Raw genomic sequence first — 15,678 nt, 5'->3', positions numbered from 1 at the left:
TCCTTCCTTCCTTCCTTCCTTCCTTCCTTCCTTCCTTCCTTCCTTCCTTCCTTCCTTCCTTCCTTCCTTGTCAGGGCCTCTGTATGTAGTCCAGGAACTTGCAACCCTCCTGCCTCAGCCTCCTATATGCTGAGATTAAAGTACTGACCATCATACTAGTTACTCATTTTCTTGACTGTGCTAATGATAGTTTGTGGTTAACGTTTAAAATGCCTTTACTGTAGACTTTTTATGAGGGATTCACGATGTTTGTAAATTGTTTATAAATAGTTCAGCAGGGAATGGTGTATGTGTATGTAAAACAGATAGACTTGTCTCTAGGAATCCATGGGCAAATGGGATCCAAGATTCCTCTGGGTATCAAAATTGGTGAGGCCTTAAGCTCCTTAGATAAAATGGTGCGATTTTGGTCTATAACCTGCAGACCTCCTGCTGCATCCGTTAAGTCATCTCCAGACCACTTATCATTCCTGATAAGTCAGTTGTGGTCATATGTTTAGAGTATAAGGACAAGAAACAATCTTCACATGCTCAGTACAGATGCAATGTCCCCCAGTGATTTTGAGTCTCTGCTGCTTGACTCTGCGGCAGTATGGTAAAGCATTAGCGATGGTTAGAGACAAGTGATGGGCGAATTGGGTTCATTGAACTATTATTTTACCTTTTTCCTTGTGTTTGAACCTTCCCATAGTCAACAGCTGGAGCGATAAGCTCCCAGCTTATCCAGGCTCCGATGTTCCTCTCAGTTCAGTTGCCTCTCTGAGATCCGCAAGGCTATGTAAGCCTCCTAGCTGGCCTCCAGTTTAGCAGTCAGTGTCAACGTGGGTTTCCTTTTCCCCACTTCTCTTGATAGGAATGCTTACCAAATCATTTCTGATTCACTCATGAGCCTTGTCTCTCTCCTGCCAAAAGTCCTCTCTGTAGCCACCCCCACGTTGGCAAAAGCCCTTGATGGAATGCCAGTGCTCTGATGACCAGCACTGCTTCTGTGCTTCTCCTGCACCCACAGAGCTCCAGAACCTGCCTGTGCTGGGAGGGGCCTGAGGTCTCCCCTCAGGCACACCTGGAGCTTTTCCATCTGCAGCAAGACTGTAGGCATCTGTCATTGTTGAGGTTCCTGCCCCCTGGCCAGAGCAGAGGGGAGCAATACTTAGCCAGGACTGACAAGAGGGAGCACATGCTGGAACGGGCAGCCTACTGTCCACTTCTCACTGCCCAAGTACAATTAGCCCCGACTAATTAGCCTTGCCAGCTGAGGCTCTGGTGGGAGGGAGGCCAGGAACTATTGCTGGCCTGCGTCATAGACTGCAGCCTCCTGGGGAAGAGGCAGGACTAAGTGGAGAGTCTGCTCCAGACAGGCTGTCTCGGGTCTGCCAGCCGTGTAATCAGTGCTAAGGGACCGCAGGCTGGTGAGAGTTGGGTCCATAGCACAAAGCACTGAAAGATGGAGAAGAGGAGGCCTGGTGGGTAGAGCTGATTAGGGTGTAGCCCACTAGTGTGCTGGGCCCCAGAAATCCCTTTTCTTCCACTGATAGCAGATAAGCAGACAATGAGTTTGGGGGTGGGAAGTCAAGGAAGCCCAGGAAAGTTCGAGCATCACCGAATGTCTGGGTGCACTCCCTGAATCCTCTCTTCTGAAGCCAGGGTAAGAATCTGTTAAGTTGTCACAGATATGAAAGTATGGTGGGTTCTACTAGGGGTGGCTCAGAAATGACCTAGAACCTGGAGGAAGGGGCCTGGTATTCCCTGAGGGCTTCAGCGCATTAAATCGTCCCCAGTTTTACCCAAGGCTACTTTCTCCCCAACTCCACTCCCCACCCCCCAGACCATAATATTTTCCCGCAGGGTCCTTAGATTGGCCGAGAGTAAGTCTCAACCGTCTCAGCCCACCCACTTCATTAGTCACCGCCGGCTTAGGCTCACAGCGACTCTTCAACCCCATTACAGCAGCAGGCAGCCACGTTGTCCAGGTCTCCCAGGCCCAGGACTTACGATCCAAGCACTTCCATGAAGATGAAGGTTTTCCGGATGTTGGTGGTCTGTTTCTTCCAGGAACTGCAATCATCCTCTTCCTCCTTTCGCCCCATCTCCTCCAGTGTTGAAGTTTCCGGGGACGCTTTGTTCAGGCAAGCGATGGAGGAGGAAGAGGAGGACAGGTATGATTATCACTTTCTCAGAGAAGATGAAAACAGGTTGCAAAAGAAACTAAAATACATCCTTTATATAGTGACCAGAAGGAAGAAGTAAGAGAAAAACCAGAGGATCGATTAAAAAATGTATTTACTTATTTATTTGTTCATTCGTTTTTGGTGGTATTGAGGTTTGATCTCAAGACCCTGCTCTTGGTAAGCAGGCATTCTACCACTTGAGCCATTCCCCTAAACCTCTGCTTTTGTTATTTTTCGAGTAGGGTCTTACTTTTTGCTGGGGAGGGGTGGAAGTGGATGGATAAAAAAAAATCTTCCTGTTTATGCTTCTTGCAAAGCTGGGATGACAGGTGCATACCATTACACTCAGCTTTTTATTGGTTGAGATGAGGATCGGGTGGAACTTTTCACCCTGGCTAACCTGGAACCTCATTCCTCCCCATCTCTGCCTCTCAAGTAGCTAAAACGACAGTAATGAGTCACTACACTCAGCATAACAGACTTGTTGAATGTTTGCTCTGTGTGCACCATGCTTTCTTTATGCTCAAAGAGTTTAGAATCCAGTGATAGGAGCTGACTTCATCATCCATGCCAGGGTGAACCTGTTAGTGGGTTCATATGGAAATACTTTGAGGTGAAGGGAGCTGAGCTGAGGCACTTCCCAAGTTACTCAAATGATCTCCAGCTGTTTATTCAGCCACCAAAACCAGCCCGGCGCCTTTTCCCCATCATAGCCCTGTAAACGCCTCTGCCATTCTTACTCCTACTTGTTATGGCTGTAATGAACCAACAGTCCATTTTCTCTGATATTCCCACAACTATTAGCTCAGTGTTGGGCAAATACTTAAACCTGAATTGCATGTATCCAAACTCTGCATTAGAGAGAGATGTTCTTAGACCCTGAACATACTTACTAAGCACCTATGATGTGCCAGGCTCTGGATATGTAATTAGGGACTACATGATGGATCAGCCTTCCTGGGCCATCAAACCCACATTGGCATGGTTGCAGAGTGTATGGGGAGATCTGGGCTGTATAAGAGAGGCAAACAAGGGCTGTCCTCACATAAAGTCAGGGAAGGCATCCAGAGAAGGTTCTGTTGAGTATGAGACTGGAAGTTTGTGAAAGAAACAACCCAGCACAGTACACGAAGCCAGGGCCTGAATGGAGGAAGAGCGTGGAGTAGTTCAGACACAGAGGTGCAGGGTAGCTGGAGCAGTCAGAACTGTGCATGGTGTGGGCTGGGAAGGTGGCTCAGTGGTAGAGCACTTGCCTTGCATGCCTGAGGCCCTGGGTTCGATTCCTCAGCACCACATAAGAAAAAAGCCGGAAGTGGCGCTGTGGCTCAGGTGGTAGAGCGCTAGCCTTGAGCTGAAGAGCTGAGGGACAGCGCCCAGACCCAGAGTTCAGGCCCCACAACCGGACAAAAAAAAAAAAAAAAAGAACTGTGCATGGTGTGTGTGTGGTGAACGGGCGAGGAGAGGCTGGCAATGCCAATCACATAAGGCTGTAGACTCTGCGAGAGATCTGGGTTTTCTTCTGAGACAGGAAGACGTGGAGGATATGTTGTGGGGGAGTTGAATTGGACTGCCCATGTTTGAAAGTGCATACTGTGACTGATCTATGGAGGAGAGGTGGAGGCCCAAGAGTTGCTGCATGGAGAATGCACAGAGGGTGGAAGTCTAAAGGAGAGGTGGTGGAGGCCTAGCCATGGAGTTGCTGGAGGGGAAAATGGGTGGGTCTGGGTATACTCTGGGAGTCTAGCCATCCATGGCACTGTATGGGGGAGGAGAGGAAGATTGGAATGATTTCCATGTGTCTGGCGTGAGTGTCTGTGATGAGAGGTCATTATTAAAGTCAAGGATACTAGAGAGAAACGTGCTTATTGATGGGCTGGTTGGAGGGAATTTCTGTCCCTTTGGGTACTCTGCTCTAGCTTCCAGCTATGACAGCAGTGTCTCCTAACACCTCTCCTCCATACTCCTTGAACCTGAGCCAGTGTAATGCTAGCTCCTCAGGTGGCTGAGATCTGAAGATGGTAGTTCAACGCCAGCTTAGCCAAAAAAAAAAAAAGTCTGTGAGATTTTCATCTGCACTTAAGCAGAAAATGCTGACAATGGAGCTGTGACTTAAGTGGTAGAGTACCAGCCTTGAGTGAAAAAACCCAGGGAGAATGCCTAGGCCCCGAGTTCAAGTCCCAGTATGACACCACCCCCACCCCCATCCAATGTAGGAAAAACATGTCTAGTGGCTTCTCTTTTAGGCAATACCCTCCATCCCCACTTTTTAAAGCTGCCCATAGACTCCCAGAGGCCTTTGCCTAGTCTCAGAAGATAAAGAAAGCATATGCTCTCACAATTTAGCATCATGTGAAGAGCTTGGCTTTAGGGGTTCATGTGAGTTCGAATCCTCCCTCTGCTGGTTCCTGGTTATTCACTTTTTGGAATCTGGCTGGTAGTTTGCTCTGGAGAAGATGAACTGTTGGAGTAGGGAATGTAGTTTTAGCCAGATGCAGTTCTGCAGGTTCTGAGCTCCACATCTAGATGCTTCCATGCGGGTGCTCCATCCAGCATGCAAAGCGCATGCACTCCCACCCTACCGGCCAATAGAAAGGGGAGATTTCCCTGTGAACGTGTCCAACTACCACTTATCATGATGCCAGTCTCCAGGCATAGATGTGCTGCAGCTGGGAAGTCTTGAATGCAGGAATGGAGGCAAAGGGTTAGCTATTGAGGAGAGCGGGGATGGACGGAGTTGGGTTTGTGCGTCTCCTTCATTCTCTCCTCTACAGAACAGGACTGGTTGCCACTCTTGACAATCAAGAGCCTGCCCAGCCCAGAGGACTTTAGCCACGCTCCCTACTCCCCCTTGTAGAGCTTGGAGGAGGGGGGGCATGGCCTGCTCTCCTGGAGGTTCCACCACCTCATTAACAGATCAGAACTCACTGTTCCTTCTTAAATAGCTTTAAAAAAATAACATAGTATTCTTAGCCCAGGCAAGGCCATAGAAAACATCTTTCCCGCCCACCTCTCCTCCCATACACTGAATCCTAACAATTTAGTTTCATCAGCAGTGCGCTGTGAAAGGCTCAGAGGCCCAGATCTAAAACCCCACACCTTCCAGGGACTCTTTATTCCTACTTGTCCTAGACCTCAGACAGTCCTCTTTCCTTAAGTCCTCCCGCCCCCATCTCTCCCCCTCCCCCCTCCCCTCCCCCATGGCTCAGGGATGGGCAGGTGTGCCAGCTCAGAAACGGATGTGGGGCATGTTCCCTGGTGGTATCCTGCTGCTTTCTCTTATAGCCCCTCCCCACTCCCAAACCCCTCAGCTTCCGCAGGGTCCTTTCAGAGGAAAAGAAAAACAAATTCTGAGAAGTTCCCAGCTCCAGTATTGCTCTTAGCTGCTTCCAAAGTGCTCCCCGCCTCCCTCTATTTCCAGTAACAACTTCCCTTGGGTTTCAGAGCACCAGAGCAAGCAGCTACCACTAAAGAATTCTCTGAGATCTAGGACTGACTTGATGAGGATGGATCAGGAGACACCATATAGATAGTGTCATTCATGACTTATTCAGGCCTCTCCTTCCTCAACAGAGCAAGACTCACAGGGAAATTCTGCAAAGAATGGCAAAGGATATGGCCTTATTTGTGGGACCATCTTTGAGTAGTCCAGGCAACAATCTTTCATCCGATGAGCATTTATTAAGTACCTCCTGTAAATCCAATGAATTCAGTACAGACTTTTCTGTGATATATAAGCCAGGCTCTGAAAGTGTTTTCAATCAGTCAAGGTGGAAAATCCAACTGTAAGTATGGAAAAAGAGGTAAACACCCGAGATAAAACTACAGGCAATCCACATGAAGGACAGGGACCATGTGCTACTCAGCTCTGAATCCCTACTGCCTGTTCCTTGCTTGGAACACACTAGAGGTCCACCGAGTGAGCTGGAGAGCAGGCTGGCTGGGGACAGTTTTGCAAGAGAGCTGGACTGAAGATGGGAATGGAAAGGTGGATGCAGACATTTTGAAAACAGTGCCCTTGAGAAGAACCTGGAGCAGAAGAATGGCTCTCTGGTGCCAACGTGGCTGCTCCCTCCCAGACCCTTGGTGTAAGGCAGTGTCTGTGGCATAGCAGTCATGAGGGAGGATGGCTACAGAAGGCAAAGTTGACCTTCTGGCTTCCCCCCATTGCCATCCCACCAGGAATAGACTGTGTGGGACCTAAGGTGGGGTCTGGCTTCAGCTCTTGGTCAGCAGAACTTGCGTGGGACACCCCTGCCTGACTATTCTAAGTCTGGCTACTCCCTCCTGAGACCCACCATTCCTCTCTTCTGTAATGCACTTGGCCAACTGAGTTCACTCTGGTGGAGGGTAATTTCTAGTGACATTCTTACTTGACAATAACTCGCATGGATGGAGATTCTGTCTTGTCATTTTTAGATCATCTTGTAAGCCTTTTGAGGGGTGGAGACGATAGGGGGGGTGATTCTTCCTCAAGGGCAAGGCAGCATAGCTTTGGGGTAGACACCACTTCTGTATACAGCCCTTTCTGGGCTTCTAGAGGCAGAATTTCTGGTCCTTGGTGGCAGCCAGCCTGGCTACTGATGAGGTGCTGATGAGAGATGCTTGGGCCGAGAGCCCAAGAAGCAGGCAGCCCCCACATGCCTGTACCCTCACCTCCTTCCCAGGCTCCATTTGGTCCTAGGGCAGCTGTGGCCCCAGGCTGAGGAATGTGAACCCCATGTGGCTAGCACACAGCCTTCAAATCTCAGGTCGCCTCATCACCTCACGTTTCCTGGATCCTCCTATCCAGACCTCCATTCCTGTCCCCCTTGCTCCACATGTTCTCTTCTAGAAGTTTCCTATTTTTGAGTCACAGCCACTGAGGACTCTGTTCTGAGGTGCATATTAAAGGAGTCATCACTACCCTCCTAGGAAGATATCCCAGAGTCGAATCTAATATTAATGCGCAATGTGGGAAGACCAGTGGCGTTGCTAAACTGGGCCTGAACCAATCAGAGGAGCTGAGAGCAGGCGATCTTTGAGTCGCATCTCTGCAGTCCCTAAATCTCAGATCGTTTCTTCCCATGGGTGCTCCCACATTTTTTTTTTTGTTCTCTCACTTGAAGTCACTGAGCAGGGAGATGTGACTCATGCTGGGGCATAGGGAGCCAGCTTCGTGGACTTCTAGAAGGCTGGTTCTTTATGCTCTCCTATGTTCCTTGGGAGTATGACTCCGTCCAGCCTGCGGGCTCTGGAAGGGAGGTTATCAGCTGGATCATCTTTAATAAGACTGTGCGCTCTGCCTTCCAGCGGGGGCACACAAAGCCATATAAATATATATGCTGTTGGGTTATAAAGGGATAGAAGGCTAAAGCCAGGAAATTTCCTTGCCCAGACTATGTAATTTTCTAAACCCTGGCCCATCTTGGATTTTTGCTTCATCTTTCAGACTGAGAAGTACATTAGGAAAAAGGCCAAGCTCTGGCTCCAGTCTTGGCTTGGACCCCAGAAGTTGTACAGCCCCAGGGAGATCACTATGCATCCTTTCTACCTTTCCATCTGTGTTCCTTGGTACAAAGGAGGTTGATCTAGAAGTTCTCTGGAAGTTTGCATTTGACTATTAGTCCTCAGAGACTCACTGGGAATAAAGTAGATGGCTGTCTCCTTGGCCTCCTTCTCACAGCCCCACATTTACATTGGCTTCGGAAAGGCTCTGAGAACTACTGAAGACTCTGGCTTAATGCGATTTAACCTGGCAGGTCCCAAATTTCATGGACCATGATATTTTTCCTATCGTAATGCCCATTAGCAGCCAAGGATTTGGGGTTGCTCAAAGTGTATGTTGGAAAATACAATCGAGGCCATTTCTAATGCTTTGTATTTCTTCTTCTCCTGTTTTTTTTTTTTTGAGGAATGTATGGAATTTCCAGTAGTTCTCTATTACCAGTTACAGTTCTGCCCTCTCTGTGGTGTCATTGGCACATAAATGGGTCTGTACACCTGTCAGAACTCATTTCAGGCAGCTCATCAGCCAACCAGAATCAAAGTCCTGGACCCAAAAGGCTCCTGGAGATGTCTGCCGGAGAGAAACCCCCGGGATGGTTCTGTCTATTCCCCAACACCTCTTGCCAGTTCTGCACGTCAGTGTCTGTTCACAAACATCTCCAAGGAAGGCTTTTCTAGTGCGCCTGTGGTTTATTTTAGATGCAAACCCACATTTCTACATTCAAGTTTAACCAAATCATTCCTGCTGCTGCAACAAGCCAGAATTCAGGTACTGTTTAAGGATTATCATGTGCTTCCCTTGGAGATGAAGAGATTTTCGCAGCTTCTCTGATGGTTGAGAGGAAGATGGATGTGCAGGAGACAATGGAGGGGCAGCAAGTGGGCCACTTATTCTTAACCACGTCAGACTATAGTTTCCTCATCTGCCAGATGGGGATAATGCTGCCTACTCTATTTCCCTTCGACCTCTGAGGCATGGAAAGATGAGAAATCAGTTCAGTAGCCCCACATTATGGGCACATGAACTAAACACCAAGCACTGGAGAAAGAACAAGGGAAGAAGATGATGATTGATGTAGTGAGTTATTTCTATGTTGGGGATTGAGCCCAGCACCTTGTGCTTGCTCAGCAAGTGCTCTGCTACTTGAACCCTATCTTCATCCTTTTTATTTAAGGGCCATGCTGACTTTGCCTGGGCTAACCTTGAACTCTTCATCCTCCTCCCAAGTAGCTGAGATTACAGGTATGTGCCACATGATAATGATTTAAACAGGAGCACATATGTCAGGAGAGATGACTCTATGGCTCCTCAGCCCTAGCTCCCTCTCCCACCTCCCCATGTATTTCATCCCACTGAGATTCTAATGTCTTGAGAGATATGCTATTTTCATACACATGGCCCCGAATGCAAGCCCATCACTTCATCCCATCTTCAACTGAGTTGTCAGGGACTGGCTCTCACAAACATAAGAGACAATGCCCGTGTTGGGCTTCTCTGGGCCATGTACCAGTCTCCATGGGGCTACTTTTCTAAGGAGTTGTTAGGGGCAACACTGTCAGCCACTTCTGTTAGGCCCAATGATCACACAAAGGCTGGCTCCTCTGACCAAGTATGGGGCGCCTTACTATTAACCACCTAAACCTGGCACTTGGGTGGAGCTGATGGGGAGAGCAAGGATCTGCACTGAGTAAGGCAATGCAGAGGATTCAGAGGAGAAGACAGCCAGGCCAGATTGGGACACGGCACAGGGCAGCTCAGTTACCAGCCTGCCTTCCTGTGACACTCAGCAAACCTAGTTGTGGTTCAGCTCCTTGACCGTGCCCCCCCCCCCACTGGCTTGTTTTCTGGCCTGCAGTTGCTCAGCTCCAGCACCTTGTTCTTGATCAGGGCTGAGCCTGTCGCCTGCAGTTGTAGCACTAGGCACGCAGCCTGTCTGCAGCCTCAGCCATTCGCTCCTCCTCTCATTCATACTGCAGCTCATTCACTCGCCCCGGCTCTGGCAGGCTGCGGCTGGGCTCTGTCACTCGCACACAATTTATTTCTGGCCTGGATGTGCGTATGTATGGGGGGAGAGGGAGCAAGGGAGGCATTCTCCTTTTAGACGTGAATGCTTGTGTAAAGAATCCAGCCTGACTTGTCCCTAGGCCTTATAGTTGATGTGGCTGGTGGACTGGGTACTACGTGGTACACGGGGCTGGGTGCTTGGTATGTGTGGACCTATTTAATCCTTCATTGCCACCTTCCACAGCAAGTCTTTAAATCACGGAGAGATACTGATGGTTAGAATGCTCAGGAAGAAAAAAAAATGCCCAAATCAAACTGATAGTGCTAGGCTGGGAGCCCCAGCCCTCTAATAGCCAGTCGCCATATCATCTAACCTGTTGCCTCTTTGCTGGAAGAAATTACTAGGAAGCAAGCTGCTCATTTCCACCATTCTGGTGTTGTCTATCATACAACCCAACACTTGACTGGTCTCCCACCCAACACACACTACACACACCACACACACCACACACACACACACACACACACACACACACGCATACACGCATGCACGCACACCACATTGGATGATCTGGGAAAAGCCTTTGTCTTGGCAGCACTCGAGTATCTCAGTATTGAGACCAGGACACCATGCATGTCTATTGCCCACGATTCTCGTGGCTCCACTTAACCTTTGACTCTGTTCTCAGACTTTGTCCAAAAATTTCCCCCATCTTTTGAAAGAGTACTCTAGCACCAACACAAGAAACGTGCGCACGCACATGCTCACACTCACACACCATAGCTGTCCATATCATGCTAGAAAGGCCACTGCATTTATAAGACCAGACCACCATCAAACAGATAGCACCGGTCTATGTACAGCTTTGTAAGTCCAGGCAAACCACTTGACCACTTCGAGCTTCAGTAGTCCCATCTCTTCTAAGGGGGGAAGGGGGGACATTGTACATGCCCCTCCACGTGGTAGACTGTTTCCCCCAAAGGATGAATTACAAGCGCACCTAGGAAGTGTGTTCCCATGCAGGGATTACTAAGCACTCTGTGTCATGGCCTGTCTCAGAGATGGGGCTCCTCTGTGGCCCTGCTTCAGCTTGGTCAGTGAGAATAGGGAGCCAGTTCTGTCTCTGGCCTCCAATCTGGAAATGGCATACAGGACCTGCTTGACTCTCTCGACCCTCCTCAGCGATTTTCCTCATGATCAATCAATGGTTCTGGCTCCAGAGCAAGAGGCTGGCCGGACTTGCACCTGCAGCCGCCTCGGCGGCGCGAGCATCAGGGTTAATGCTTGTGCGTCAAAGTTACGTTGGAGAGAAGGGGCAGCTGGGGGTGGGGGTGGAGGTGGTCAATCCAGACCTCCAGTTCGCATCTTTACCAGAGAACTGAACTGGGAAAGTTCCAAGACTCCAGGGAGGAGGCTGGCTGCACCCCTGGGGAAGGGGAAGACGCTGTCTTGTGACTGACAGCAATGGCATGCCTGTGCCTGTGTTCTGCATCTTAATTGTAGCCGCCAGCCAGGGCTAGGGAGCCTGGAGCCTGGATGGATGGACCCGCATCCTGCCCTGCCAGGGGGGCCTGGGGCCGGTCCTCCTCCCCGAGCTATGCGGAGCCACAGGCTGTTTACATGCATCGTTTAGCCCACCCGTTCTCTCCGACCCTTCCAGCGAGGTGGGCAGAGCGGGCATCTTCCCACTTGGCAGGTGGGGTCACAGATGAAGGATGAGCAGGAGGCGGAAGGGCAAGAGAGCTGGAGGTCCTGACACCCCGGTAGAGGGACAGGGATCCCCTGAGCACAGAGCCAGGAGCATAGCTGGATGCATTGTCCCCTCTCCTCTTCAGGAACCTCCAAAGGTTCCTGCAGCCACCTCCGGGAGAGGTGGCTGGATGGCTCCCCAGGGAGGTCCCACCCTGGCCCCCATTCACACTTACTATCCAGGGCAGCTCTAACTTACCCTTGACACCACAAGAGTCGGTGAAAAATGACTGGGGCTCAAGTCACTTACCAACGTGGCTTTTAAAATCCACTCTCCATGCTCTGCGGGTCCCCCCACTAAGGCGAGTTAGCCTTCCACCCCAAGCCCCCGACCTCCCCCATCCCCCAAAAGAAGAAGCAGGCTCATCTTACCCAGGGGCTCGGAAGAATTGTGCTCTGGGCACTCCCCTGGCCAGCTCCTACAGGTCTGTGAGGATTAGCAGCTCCAGTGCTTTAACAATAAACCCAATTAAAGGGGAGGAATGCAGGGGTTTTCTTTCCCAGGACCGTAACCAGGCAGCCTTAAAGGGGAGTAAAAGTAGCTAGGGTGGCTTGCCTCTCTTCTTCCTCTCTTCTGCTCTATTTTCCCTCAGATTCAAGGAGCTGTATCAGAAAAGTGCTTGTTTGAAGGAGCCCTTTTATGCCTGTGTGTGTGTGTGTGTGTAATTGTGTTTGCGTTCATGTGAGGGATGGAAAGAAAGGAAGAATTAAAAAAAAAAACCATCGGTTACTGGATAATAACAGAAAATCAGAGGCTTTGTAGGACTGCCTGCCTCAGTTCCCTTGTTAAAAACACTACCTCCAGCAATGAGATGAAGCACTGGCTGACTGAAGCCCCTTCATCATGCACCTAACCTGTTGCCTTGTTCAGAAAGAAGAGGAGAGCCCTTGGATGACCACAGAAAGCTCCTAGGTTGACAGGTCTTATCCTATATCTCTGAACATCTCCTATCTCTCACAAGCATAGCATTATGATGCCCCCACCTCTTCTGGAAACTCCATGACCCCCTCAGTTTTCTTATCCCCATCCCCCTACCCTGCTCATTGACTAGGACAAAACTGCCCCTTTGCTTCTCTTGGGCTAGCTGCCTCTTGAGTGCAGGTTTTTAAAGCCTGGGACCCCTGCCCTCCTGCTCTCCCTTTCTCTGATATCCTCAGAATCATCCATGTACAGCGCTTATAGTCAACTTCAAGAGAAACTCCCCAAACCAACACCCCCATCTGGATGGTCACCCCCAAATCCCAACATCCAAGTGTTCAGTTTCATCACCAAGCAATCTTGAACATGTTCTAGGCAACTTCAAATGTGCTCTCCTGCTGGGGTTGTCCAGCTAGATTTAGGGGCATTTACCCACCCCCTCCATCAGAAACCCCGGCCTTTTTGTCTGTGATGATGTCTCCTTTATTATTTTCCACATGCAATCAGCTCTTACACCCTTTTTTTTTTTTTTTTTTGCCAGTTCTGGGGTTGGAACTCTGGGCCTGGGCACTGTCCCTGAGCTCCTTCTGCTCAAGGCCAATAGTCTACCACTTGAGCCACACAAGCTTTTTCTGTGTATGTGGTACTGAGGAATGGGTCCCAGGGCTTCATGCGTGTAAGACAAGTACTCTACCAGTGAGCCACCTTCCCAGCCCCTCTTACACACTTTTTTGAATTAACTTTTAAATGGTGACTTTTATATCATGTTTCAATAAGAACCTTAATTAAAAAGTGCCACATTGATGTCAGGTGCTGAGGTGGCTCGTGCCTAAAATCCTAGCTAATTAGGAGGACCGTGGTTTAAAGACAGCCCAAGAAAAGAAGTCTGTGAGATTCTCATTTCCAATTAACCAGCAAAAAAGCCAGAAGTGGAGGTATGGCTCAAGTGGTAGAACACCAACCTTGATCAGGAAAAGCCAAGCAAGAGTATGAGGCTCTGGGTGCAAGTCCCAGTACTGACACAGAATAATAATTAAAAACATACACTGAGATGTATTTACCCCATTGCACTTCCCATCTGACCCTGACCCCTGAGCTCGCCCTCGATAGTTTCTTGTGAATCTCTATGGTGTTTCTTTATATGGATACAAACAAATGAGGGTCCATGCATTTCTCCCTTTCATACAAAGGATCTCTCTTTCTTATTCAGGTTGTCCTGAACGAGGCTCTGCAGTAGAATAGCTAAATGTGGCTCTCGGGAAAATTTCTCGTGTGGACTTCTAAGTCTTTTGTGACTAGATGGATGGTAAGTGACTTTTCTCTGCCTCAGTTTTTCTATCTGTAACATGGGGCAATTACTGCACTTCTTTCATTCACTAGTAAGGTGAAGGAGACAGAAAGCAAGTGGCTTACAGCACTCACCGCTCACAGTAAGAACTCAGTGCCAATTAGCAATGGTGGTATCTCTCTGCTATGGTCTGAACCTTTACCGCCCCATCCAGACTCGTGTTGAAATGGAATCCCCAATGTGATGGTAGAAACAGGTTCTGGTGCTTGAGAAGTGATTGGGTAATGATGGCAGCTCCCTCATGGACAGGATTAGTGTCCAGGAAGCTGCTCTGCTGTGTCCTTCATGTGCAGACATGTCTGTGACCCAGAAAGTGGGTCTCAGTCAGCCCTGAACCTCCTGGTGCGTTGGTCTTAGACTGCCCAGCCTCTAGAACTGGGAGAAGGATATTTTAGTTGTTAAGACATTCAGTTTATGGTATTTTGTCACGGTCAGCTCAAACAGACTAAACCACTTTCCAATCTACCTTTTATTCTATTGTTGTTGTTGTTTTGCTAGCATTCTATTACTTCTGTCACAGCTTCACTTCCAGGTTTTTGGTGATTAATTGGAGATAAAAGTCTCATGAATTTCCTATCCAGGCTGGCTTCAAACTATGATCCTCAAATCTCAGTCTCCTAAGGTGTGAGCCCTGGCATCCAGCTTCGACCTTTTATTCTTTCCAGACTCATCTCAATAATAAGATATGGGTGCTGGTAACTCACACATGTAAGGTAAAGCAATAGACTTGAACAAAAAAGCTAAAAGAGAACACATAGGCCCTGAGTTCATGCCCCAGTACTGGAGTGCATGTGTGCGTGCGCGCGTGTGTGTGTGTGCGCGCACACACACACACACACACACACACACGGGGGAGGGGGAAAGAGAAGAGAGAAAGAAGAGAGAGGAGAGAGAAGGGAGAAAGGAGAGAGAAGAGGGAAAGAGAAAGAGAGAAAGACATTGCTTCTACCTCAAAAAATTACCTACAGAACAAAACCCAAACCCCTCAGCCAATCACAGAAGCCCTCCTCCCCCACAGTGTATCTTTCTACCCATCTGACACTCCATTGGGTCTGTTTGAGATGCTGATGTCCAATGTGTCACTCACTGACTTCACTCATCCTAATTTATCCATATGGAATGCTCTTTCTTGTCTCTTAGATGCTGTAGGTTTTAAAAATCTACGTATAATGCCACCTCATCCAGGAAGTTATGACTCTACTCCCTCCCCCACACCCCAACCATTCCTCCCTTCCTCTGGGCTGGGCTACAAACCCTTTGTGTATAATTCTCCTTTTATCTTGGAGTTAGTTTCTTCTACTTCTATTGCCCCATCCCCTCTCCTGGGTTGAGTCGAACATTTTTTTTTTTTTTCAGAGTAGGAATTTGGGCTGGATTTCCTGCCCTGTTCTCCTTCCTCCTGGGTCCGTCAGCACTGGTTCTGAGTACTCATTGGACCTGATAGGTTTGTCAGCTCTGAGCAGAGTCATCTTTGGGAGTTATTGTAAGTAAGCAAATGAGAAATGATTTGCAAGTGATCGGTACACACAGGAAGTCTGCAATAAATGCTGACTCTTATTAATATAGTAAGATTAATAGCACAATAGTTATTGGTCTACAGTCATATTTAATGCCTAAATTCTCTGAGCAGAGCCTGGCTGACTAGCACCTTACCACCTGCTATCTGAAAGCTCTGGCTAGGAGATGATCCCAGCTTGACACAGCCAACTAATACCCATGGGCATCGACACATCTTACAAAGTTTGACTCCCTAGGAGCCAGACTCTGTCTCTCAGAAGTCTTTTCTAGCACCCAGTGGGGTTCACTCGTCCCTTATATTTCTCAATTGCTGACTATGTACTAGGCATGAGGGATTTGAAGCCAGACCCATTGCTTATGTTCATAGAAAAATCTACCATCCACGCACATGAATCAGTACCTTCTGTGCTGCTAGTGTGCTCTGATAAAAGGCTGACATGGAGCCAAGCCTGTAATCGTAGCTACTCAAGAGGCTAGGATCTGGAG

The 15,678-nt window shown here is 48.7% G+C and overlaps 1 protein-coding gene across 1 annotated transcript in view; it reads right to left on the bottom strand.

Annotated features, from left to right (window-relative positions):
• The window catches only part of Camk1g (calcium/calmodulin-dependent protein kinase IG), a 28,794-nt gene extending 16,916 nt beyond the window's left edge, over positions 1–11,878 (bottom strand). Inside the window, exons 1-2 of the mRNA XM_013015130.1 lie at positions 11,780–11,878; positions 1,993–2,116 (exon numbers count right to left, since the gene is read on the bottom strand). Of these exons, the coding sequence (XP_012870584.1) occupies positions 1,993–2,087 (95 nt within the window). The 5' untranslated portion in view covers positions 2,088–2,116; positions 11,780–11,878. The remainder of the gene's footprint in view (positions 1–1,992; positions 2,117–11,779) is intronic.
• Positions 11,879–15,678: the final 3,800 nt, after the last annotated feature.

The sequence above is a fragment of the Dipodomys ordii genome, unplaced genomic scaffold, assembly GCF_000151885.1.
Source record: "Dipodomys ordii isolate 6190 unplaced genomic scaffold, Dord_2.0 Scaffold26, whole genome shotgun sequence".
NCBI lineage: Eukaryota > Metazoa > Chordata > Mammalia > Rodentia > Heteromyidae > Dipodomys > Dipodomys ordii.
The sequence above is the reverse complement of the archived record's forward strand: the minus strand, read 5'-3'. Positions and strand labels throughout refer to the sequence as shown.